The sequence below is a fragment of the Galeopterus variegatus genome, unplaced genomic scaffold (genome assembly GCF_000696425.1).
Source record: "Galeopterus variegatus unplaced genomic scaffold, G_variegatus-3.0.2 Scaffold3834, whole genome shotgun sequence".
Lineage (NCBI taxonomy): Eukaryota > Metazoa > Chordata > Mammalia > Dermoptera > Cynocephalidae > Galeopterus > Galeopterus variegatus.
Window position 1 is genome coordinate 192,434 of NW_007729945.1, and position 10,874 is coordinate 203,307.

The following is a 10,874-nucleotide window of genomic DNA, read 5'->3' on the forward strand; positions in this document are numbered from 1 at the left end:
ATGACACTGAGGGTTGCGATCTGTTGCCGGACACGAAAAAAGACAAAAAGGGGGAAAAAAAATGGCAATTAGGGCTGGATGATAAGCTTTCCTTAATGGAAGGGAAGTTTTAAAGCTTGGGGGAAAAAATGGCAATTAGGGCTGGATGATAAGCTTTCCTTAATGGAAGGGAAGTTTTAAAGCTTTTTCTTTTATTAAAAGCCCATTTTTTCCAAGTTATAGTAACTTTCAGCTGAATTTTAAAAATTTTAGCAATAATGCTTACAGTAACCCCATTCAGCTTGTGTAAGTCAGCCCTGGAATTAACATCTGGAAAGAAATGGAAAACAGTGGTTCCTGCTGTTCCTTTTTTGGGTTGCCTGACTTACAAGGGGGCTTTTACCCACCCTGCTGCACACGCTTGGGTAAAATCATAACTGCTGCCCCAAGGCTAAACCATGCTATGCAAACATTTTTCATCTTAACCAGCATTAAGCCTATTCTAAAAACGATTATTCTACTGGACTGCACAGGCTGCTTTTGTATTTACCCCACAAAGTAAACTTAGCTCAGGCACCTAAGAAAGTCATGCAAATATGGAATCCTTAAAGTGAAAGCAACACTAACAATGAAATGCTAAAGAAATCATCTCTGAGAATATTTTATAAAGCACAAAGATGACCCAGGAAGATAATGACTTACCCATTCAACAGGTTTCTAAAACCCAAACCAAATAAAATAAAACCACACCACATCTAAATTACAACACTTTATTGCAGCATTGGCAAAGGTCAGATTTCGGAAGCTGGTGAAGATTGGGCAGCATTTCCAAGAGAAATGTTACAACTTTACAAGTTTTGTTTCTTATTTAAATCTACATGCAGAAACTGAAACATGGTAAAAGAAAAAATGCAAAATAGCTAGAAAAAAAGATGTCAAGTTGTAGCATACAGATGTGCTCTTTAACTAAATTTACTATGCCTATTGGAAAGCAAACGAAAGACAACTACCCTAATAAATTAACAGATTGTCAGAAACAGACTAAGAACCCTCATTTCTATTTAGTGGGGAGAAAAGAAAAGAAAAGAAAAGAAAATGAAAACAAAAGCAAAATAAAGCTCTACTTGTTTCCATATTTTGTTTAGAGACAGAGGCTGTAAACCCATGAAGGTCAACAAAACATCTGATCCACTTGTCCTTCGTTCGTTTTCTGTGACACGCTGACTGGCTCGCTTTGTTTTCAATGATACTTACAATGGGCTCAACAATAACCCTGTTCTTAGGCGGGTATCAGACTTTTCTAAGCCATCTGAATGAATGCTTTTTGCATACTTATAGTCTCCACATTTTTCTTTTACCCTAATAGGCAATTTTATATTACTGACTCTGAAGGATAAACACATTTTTCTCCCTCATCCCTTATTCCTCTTGAAACAAATTCCTAAACAAAAGCCTTCCTGGTGGATTATCTAGTATTTGCATATCTTTCATCATTTTGTTGTCCTGCATGTAAGTTTTTACTAGAAGATTTTACTGCTTGCTCTATACTTTTCTACTGTAGTCCTGGAGCCCCCAAATGTATCTTCTTCCAACATGGGATGTTCAGTTCAGAGACACTGAAACTCAAATCAAGTTTAAAACTCAAGTTCATTTCCCCCATACCATTACCATCACAACCGTTTCTTCTCTGGCTCAGTCGTCTCATTGACACTCTTCCTGGTGTAACTGCTCAGTAGTCAAGTGAACCATCTCATTTCTTGACTGCCATTCTCAAGAGAAGATTAACCCTCACGTGATTTCCATTACAAAAGGCCTTTCATGCCTTGTCTGGAAGCGTCGGCTTGTTCCGGTGTTGGCAGAGGCTGGTGTTTCTGCCTCATGGCCCCAGCCTGTCCCAGGTTTAGATTCTCAACTCTCTAGACCGACATGCTGAGATGTGTCCACTGCTCTCATTCAATTGCTGGAGGACTCCACTATCCACAACATCAGATACAGGACCTAATGAAATGACACGTGCTGATGGATCAACGTCTCCTAAAGGCACAAACAAGGCAAAGTTAAAGAGATTCTGCCACAGGGCTAAGCTCAGGCAAGAAAGCATCCCCTCAAACATTACCATACACCTTTTAGTGACTTCTCCAAATTAGTGCTTTTTAAAGAGCATACATGCTCTCTACTGGACTAAGACAGAAGCAATCCACACAGTAATTGGAAGGGATGACTCCTGTACCTTTTCTAGGACTAATTTCTATGACACTAAGAATTCATGGTTTGTGTTATGGTTGAAATGTGAAACCCCAAAATTCATATATTGAAGACTAAACCCCAGTACCTCAGAATATGACCTTATTTGGAAACAGAGTCATTGCAGGTATAATTAGTAAAGATGAGGCCATACTGGAGTAGGATGGACCCCATATCCAGTATGACTGTATCCTCATAAGAAAGGGGACACTTGGATATACACATACACAGAAACAACACATATGACGGTGAAGGCAGAGGTCAGGGTGATGCATCTTCAAGCCAAGAAACACCAAAGATCGCCAGCAAACCCCAAGAACTACGAGGGAGGCTTAGAACAGACTCTCCCTCACAGTCTTCAGAAGAAACCACCCTGATGACTCCTTGATCTCAGATGTTCAGCCTCCGGAACTATGAAACGACAAGCTTCAGTTGTGTAAGCCACACAGTCTGTGGCAGTTTGTTACAGCAGCCTGGGCAAACTCATACAGTTTGTTTCTCACAGAGCAAATTACACTAGCAAGAAACTTTCAAAGAATAAAATACAAATATGGAAAAGTATATCCTCAGCTAGATATATCCAGAACTGAACTGAATGAATGGGAAAGGGTCAATAACACAAGTTTTCCCAGAGAGAAAGAAAGAGAAGAGACAAGAGTCTTTCCTGAAGTCAACACAAAGCAGCTGTGGCTATCTAAAATAGAATACTTTAAATAAATGCAATGAATGGTAAGAAAAAATGTTCAATATCTTTGGTGAATAAGACATATTTATATCACTAGTTATATATAGTGTAGGGTGTCACTTAACTGGTTTATAGGCAAACAATCATTCTGAGTGATTGAAAAATCTAAGAGCTCAAAATTTATTTACAATATACACTTAGGATTAAATGTAATTCTAGGAGGGACTCTATTTTATAACAAAACTATCACTTATTTAACCTTACAATAATAATATAAAGAAAATGTCTGGCTGGCCAGATAGTTCAGTTGGTTACAGCAGTGTTATAACACCAAGGTTAAGGGTTCAGATCCCTGTACTAGCCAGCCGCCAAAAAAAAAAAAAGAAAAGAAAAGAAAAGAAAAAAGGTAATTAAAAAAACACAGACTCGCCTTACGCTGTGTTAAAAAAATGGTCCAGGGGCTGGCCAGTTAGCTCACTTGGTTAGAGCAAGTGTGTTGATAAGACCAAAGTCAAAGGTTTGGAAACCAAGTACTGGCCAGCCATTTGAAAAAAAAAAAAAAAGGATTTAAATAAAGAAAAAAGTCTGATAGCATAAGCCCTTGCTTCTCTAAGTGTGATCCATATACCAGCAGCTTTGACATCACAAGGGAACTTGTTAGAAATGAATCAGAACCTGCATTTTAATGAGTCTAGATGACTAATATATATTTTAAAGTTTGAGGAGCACTGAAATAATACATATAAATGTGTAGCATCTAAACCATATTAGTACTAATACTTGCCAAAGATGCTAAGTTTCAGTTTTTTCAACTCTAGCAGAGTAGGAAAAAACCTGGTTTTGCACTACAGAAAACCTAGATAATAGTTTTACTAAAAGTACTACTACTATTATAATTCATTGTAAGCAAAGGCCCATAATTTGTTAAAGAGCTGAAATTTTAATTTATGTTCCTATTTCAAGGATCCTCTAAATTAGAAAATATAAAATCATTATAATTAATGTCTGGGAGCCTATCAAAATCCACAGGAAAGAAAAATTTTAAGCTACTTTAATAACCAGTTTCCAAATAAATTTCTCTTTATACTGTCACCAATATCAATAAGTGAAATTTTAAAAAATGCACTACACAAGAATCAACCTGAAACCAGTTTCTCACACTTCACTCAGAGATGTTTCCCTCATAGAGGACTTCACCACTCCAGCATGTTCTTAAGACACCCAAGGATGTCACTACTCTAGACACACATTTCCACGAATACTAAGTCTAGCCCAGTTAAAAAAAAGAAGAAAATAAAGTGGAGCCAAACCACCAGGAGATTCCATCCCATCAGTTTGTTCTTTCAAATGGGATTCCTTCACTTAAAACTTAAGTTTAAGAAATGGCAAAAAAAAAAAAAAAAAAAATCGCTACTCCCAAAAGGCTCCAAAACTCACATTTACATGTTTGCTTGTTTTTCTACATTTTAGGAACACTGGCTATAAGGACAGCATTGTGATACTTTACAGGGCACCATTCTTAATAATGATGGACAATCTAGGATTTTTTTCCCCCAAGTTATGGTTTTAAACAGATTGAGAGGTTCGCTCAAGAACTGGAACTTTTACAAAAAAAAGGAAAACAAGAGAGAAGAGCCTGGGAGCAGAACGGGAGGGAAAAAGTTTATTAAATGACTAAATGTAGATTGCAAAAAGTTCCTTTGTCTATTCAACAAATATTTACTGAGCATCTACTAGGTTCCAGGCACCAAGAGCTGTGAAGGATACAATGGGAAAGATAAGACCTAGTCCCTGCCCTCAGTCTTCATCACACGGGGGTAGAGACAAGCTAACAGGCAGTTAAGCAGGACGAGGTCTGTGGAAATACAGTGAGTCATGGCAGTATATCCTTGCTGACCTATGTCAGACTTGAGAGTACCAAGGTGAGACCTGAGGGAGGAGTAGGAGTTATCTGGGGAAAGCAGGAGACTGTTCCAAACAGACAGAGGTGAAAAAGAACACAGTTAGAAAGCTAAAAGGCCAGCTTGGTTGGGAGTAGGGGAAAGAGTACCAAGAGATGGAGCCAGTAAAGTAAGTACATCCACATCACCCAGGGCCTTGTTAACCAAGTTGAGGAGTTTGGACTTTATCCTACAAGCCATGAGGAGCCATTGAAGGGTCTTAAGCAAAAGGGCACATGGAGTCAGAGGCCAGATCTGCATTTGAGAAGGGACAATGAGTACAGCAGAGAGAATGAACCGGAAGGGGCTAAAACGGGAGACAGATGTCGATGAGCAGGCTACATCAGTGATCCAGATGGGGAGCCGATGGTAGCTTGATCCAGGGTTGTGGTAGTGGGGTGGAATAAGATGGGCAAGTGTGGGAGCCACTTACTAGTAGAATGCAGAGGACTGGTTAACTAACTAGATCTGGGAATGGAGGGACAGAGAGGAATCCGAAATGAAACCTTTTCTAGTGTGGACAATGGAGTGGGCACTGTTTCCGTTCACTGAGCTAGAGAACAGAGAAGAAGGGGGCCTGGGGCAGGGGACACACTGAAGTTTATGTTCCTGAGAAACAAAGCTGGACAGTCAGAAACTAAAATGGCAGATCTTGGATGGAGATGTGGATGGTAACTAAGCCTCAGGAAGGATGACTCCTCCTACCAAGAGTGATAGGGGCCGAGGGCTGAGCCTGAGGAACACAGACATCCACTGGCAGGAAAGATGCACCAAGGAGTCAGGAGAAGGAGTCGGAGGGATCACAGAGGAAGGGGACAAGCCAGAAGCCAGCAGAGTCACAGAAGCAAAGGAAAGCAGTCACATCATGAAGAAAAGGAGTGCGAAGTGCTGCTGAGACAATGCCCAAGAGATGAGGGCATGAGGCGACAGGGGTGGCTGGTGGCAGTGAGAAGGCAGCTGCAGCAGAAAGGGGGGGGTAAGCTGCAAGGAAGCAGTCACATCATGAAGAAAAGGAGTGCGACGTGCTGCTGAGACAATGCCCAAGAGATGAGGGCATGAGGCAACAGGGGTGGCTGGTGGCAGTGAGAAGGCAGCTGCAGCAGAAAGGGGGGGGTAAGCTGCAAGAAAGAGCAGGTGTGGCCAACTCTTCCAAGGGGGCATTGGAGGAAAGAAAGGAACACGGAAAGGTAACAAAGACTTTTGAAAAATGACTGAGTGTAACACTGGCAGCAAATTAAGAAAGGCGTGCCTCGCGTCCCCATATGCGTCAGCATAGCACGCGGAAATCCACGCCTCTGCTTCCCCATGATTGTCTTTGTTTCTGCTGCCTAAGGAAAGGCTTTTGCACTGATGACACAGCAAGTGGGAACAGATACTATCAAGAACACTATGGCATATATCTAAAACTACTCTATGAAAATATGCAAAATTGCTTTTCCTTAAGATGTAAAAAAAAAAAAAAGCAAAAGCAGGAAACTACATTTTTCATTGACTGTTAACCTTCCTAGTTTCTACATTTTCACAACAATGAAAGAGGATTCATTAAAGGACTTTAATGAAGTTTGGATAATTAAAAATAAACTAATATCTTATAATGCCTAATTAGATGGATTTATACATCATTTTTACCTGGATTTTTTTTTTTTAATTACACTCAACAGATATTAAAGAACAGATCTCCAAACTATCATGACAAACCAATTTTCTAAATTGCAATTTGATTAGAGTTATCTGAGCATATAGTTGAAAGAAAAATGTTACCAGGAACACACAAATATGTTTAGCAAGTAAGAGACACAGGTTCCAACATCTACATTTCCCCCGGTACTGCTCTCCTCCAAAATGATCTACTTTGCCACTCATAGCACACTCCCTTCTGCACCACCTCTCCCACCCCTAAAAACAAAGTGAATTCTTGGGCTATTGTGTGTCCTCTGGGTAAACACTAATTCCCTGAGTGAGTTTAGTAGTGAGGGCAGCAGAAGCCACTGTCACTTTTAATTCAACCACAAGACAGAAACTGAGTTGATGGTAGGTCTTTAGATCGTGTCCCAGAAAAACTTTAAATAATTTATCCTTAAAAAAGGATGAAAGAGGTCTTATCAGGGAACATCTTCAACATGAATTTCTTTACCGAATTTTAATTATTTCATATTAAACAATCCAAGTTTAATTTTAAGTGGAAATGGCATGGATTCCATCAGAAAATTTTATAATTTAAAAAAAAAAGCTCAAAACAAATTCTACCTACATGCTTGAAGGTCTAGCATATAGATTTTTAGTTTCTGTAAACACTGAGATTAATTAACCCTGACCTGAAAAATTCTAACACAAAGTTTGTGATTTCTCTCAAACTAATAGCTAGTCCTTTCTATAAATGTAAAAGAGAAAATAAAAAAGAAGTCCAATAATAGAGAGTGAAGGCCAAGATCTAGATGAAAGTAATGCCTTTTTAAAAAATAGCTATAACTATTGTAGGAGAGAGATTTTCTTTTCTCAAATATCTGCAATTCAAAGACTTTGATAATATAGGACTTTATCAATAAGGATAATTCAGAAGTCTCTAATTTATTCACATGGACGTAATGGAAAACCAGTATCTAGAGAAGAAACACGTAAAGACTATCTTACCTCCCACCAGTCTTAAAGATTAGATCTGCATTAGGTGCTCCCTTTGGATGCTGGTAACGAGGCCGCCGTTCACGATTGGTGTTGGCTGGAGCTGGGCGCTGTGCAAGAGACTGCAGCATTTCTGTAATTAGCAGCAAAAAGGAAAATGCTGTTAAACCTTGTAAATGCACTCCCCCTATAAAGCAAATAAAACACTAGAGGTAACAAGTTTATTAGTCCTATCGGGTAGATGACTAAAGAAAAATAACCATTACACAGACTAAAATGATTAAGAAGTACTGAAAGAGCATATCAAGAGATGACATTCTTTTAATACCCAATGTTCCCAATGTTCCCCTTACTGTGAATTTGGCTCCTACATACGTGTCTTATGAGGTAGCAAAAAAGCCTAAGAGGCAGTATAGTGCAATAGCTAAGAGCACAGTGTTTGGAGTGAGGCTATATTGGTTAAAATTCCAGCTCTGCCACTTACCAGCTGTGGGACTTTAGGTTTGGTTTCCCTAAATGTAAAATGCAGATAATAATAACATCTCACAGAATTGTTGTGGTGATTACATGTTTTGAAAAAGTACATAAAACTGTGTTTGGCCACAGTAAGCACTTAATTAAGTGTTAGCTATTAGCACTAAAAATGTCGGGCATCAATTGGGAGAGAAGATTCTAGAAGTGGGATTAAAAGATAGATAACTATAAATAATTATTTATACAACACTTGCAAAACTAGCAGTTTGTTTGCAACAGTGCTATACAAACAACCGTATTATGGCTCTAAAATCTGGACACCATACGAATGGCAAACAACTGGCATATGAGGTGTCCATGGACCCTATATGTAAGATTCCTATTAACCCAAGAATGCAGAGCATCTATGCATAAAACCAACTTGAGTATAACCTCAAATCTGAAGGAACATGGGGTCCTTAAGACCAGGACTTCAAATAGGCAAAATGAGGTATATCTTGGTTGAATTAATTAAATGAAATATTTGTTAATTTACAGTGGTTGAATTGCCAGCACATTTGGCTGGCAATGTGAGGCAACTAAAAATTGATTATCACCTCATTTGCAAACACAGCTAACAGTGTATAGTCCAATTGATTATGGAGTTAGCAAAATATAATGAAAATTACGTTATTGTTATTTTACAAATAAGTGAGAGAAAAATGAAGATAGCATGGGATTAAAAAACAATTAACTTCTCAGTATAAATATGTACAGTATGTCATGAGAAGGTGAGAGAGAATAACAACTTTGATACTTTATACTTAACACATTCAAAAGGCATCAAAATTTTCCACTTTTTTTAGAAACAATTTTATACCTTGATAATCTTCTTGTTCTTGCCGTTCGTTGATATCTAGTGTGAGCTTTTTCATTCTCATCCTCTCTTCTTGTTCTGCCTGTTGTTGGTTCCAGTGATTTGCAGCAAGTTGGGACGACATGGGTACATTAAGGATCTTAAACTGAGAAAAAAATAACAAGGAATCACAAATAGCTTGAGAAAACTGAAAGAAAACACAGACTTCAAATAAAATAGCAAGTAGAATTAAATGTTTAGAAAAATGATAATGTCTTTCCTGTACTGTAAATCAATAGATAGTGCCATCTAAGAACATCTAAGAACAGACACTACTATTACTCTAATAGACACAAAACCCAGCAGGGTTGGATGAGAGGTGAAAGGCCACCAAGTTCCACTTCTGTAAAAAGCAGAACTCCCTCTTTATTGTACTCTATTTGGAAGCACACATCTAACAACAGGGGACAACTTTTCTTCCTGTAGCCTCTGTCATGTATGGATAACTGTCAGGAATGCTTCTTATACAACAAACTGTAATCTGCATCCTTTTCATTTCTATCTGCTTCCTGAACTATATGGAACAAATCTGGTCCATTTTCAGCATTACTAGCCCTTCACACTTCTGAAGACAGCTGTGATGTTGGGAAGAAGGGAGAGTTAAACAGCTGGCCTAGAGAGACCAAGTTCTCTGTTATAGGGAGAGAGTGAGTCCCTATTGAGGAATCATTTTGTTTTTAGCAGGATGTTCCTAGTTTAGGATTGTTCACAGTAAACAAGCCAGACTTGATCTATGAATTTATGGGTAAAGGCTCCCTGGAATATGTTAAGTAAGCTATGTTACCATCTAAGCATAAAATGGAGATGTTTCATAACCTAACCTCTCTCTGCTGTGTGATAACCTGCACATCTCATTTAAAAAGACTTCATCTGTTACTCTGGGCCAAAGATATGTCTGATGTGGAAAGGCAGGATTTGGGAAGCTGTGCTCAGGCTCCCAGACCGCTCTCTGCTTGATCCGTGCCTTCTGAATGCTAGCATCCTTGAAATTATTAGTAAAGTGTATTAACACTGCAAAAGATTTCTGATTTATTTGAGTCTGATTTCACAATTTGACTCTTTGTATTATCTCAGATGTCTTCTCTTGGTATTCTCTCTTATGAGCAGTTCAGTTAGTTAATGTTCTTCTTAAGACGTAATACCCAGAACATTAAGCTCACTAGGCCAGATACACTAAGGTGAAAAATATTAAGCATGGATAAGAAACTATCCACAAACCCAACTAACTATATTTCACATCAAAGGTAGCAGATTATTAAATATCTCACATATCAAAATTTAAAATGTTAACAATTACCAGCCTGGTAAACCTCACCTTTTCTCCCCAATAAACTTAGCTTAAGAGGATTTGCAACTCCTTGCAACTATCACTTTATTTTTAAAGAGCTCAAAACCATTAAAAAAAAAAAACACATTTAAAATGTATGTGATGAGACACAACAGACTGCAGAGCTTGTTAGAGCAAGAGTCGGTGTGCCAGGTGCTGAAGAGCCCAGGAGTGTTGCATGACTGAGCGGCAGAGCCAAGGTGGGCCCAGGTCTCCCGTCTGTTAATTGGAGGTGACGTGAAGAACCGCAGACCCAGACTCACGCTGGCAGTTCTTGAATAGGCCACGACAGGGATGATGAAGAAACTGGGAAACAGTGAGGTTAAGAAATGGTAGAGACTTGATTTGAACCCGGAAAGTGTAAAGGACAGACAGCAGAGAAAGACATCTCAGAAAATGCCATTTTGCGACGGGTCTGGAGCGGCCGTGACAGGAGACAGCGCGATCCTGAGAGCTGTGCGCTGTGATACCAGAGTATTGATTGCATTTCCAAGAGCAACAAAAGGCGAATAATTCTTTCAAGAACGATCCTACATCGACAAACAAGCGGCAGCAGGTTCGAGATTTTGGGGCCGACACAGAGGAGGACTCCTGAGAGCGCCCAAGCCCGGCTGCGGGAACGAGCGATCAGCCCAGACAACAAAGGCCAGGAAAGCCAGCAAAGGACTGTGCAGAGGCGGAATGAAGCACGCCATACCGGCACAACTATGC

The 10,874-nt window shown here is 39.2% G+C and overlaps 1 protein-coding gene across 1 annotated transcript in view; it reads right to left on the reverse strand.

The window, feature by feature from the left end:
• Nucleotides 1-735: 735 nt before the first annotated feature.
• Nucleotides 736-10,874, reverse strand: part of LOC103601692 (regulator of nonsense transcripts 2-like) — a 21,300-nt gene continuing 11,161 nt past the window's right edge. The window contains exons 2-4 of the mRNA XM_008586111.1: nt 8,801-8,942; nt 7,480-7,600; nt 736-2,013 (exon numbers count right to left, since the gene is read on the reverse strand). Of these exons, the coding sequence (XP_008584333.1) occupies nt 2,004-2,013; nt 7,480-7,600; nt 8,801-8,942 (273 nt within the window). The 3' untranslated portion in view covers nt 736-2,003. The remainder of the gene's footprint in view (nt 2,014-7,479; nt 7,601-8,800; nt 8,943-10,874) is intronic.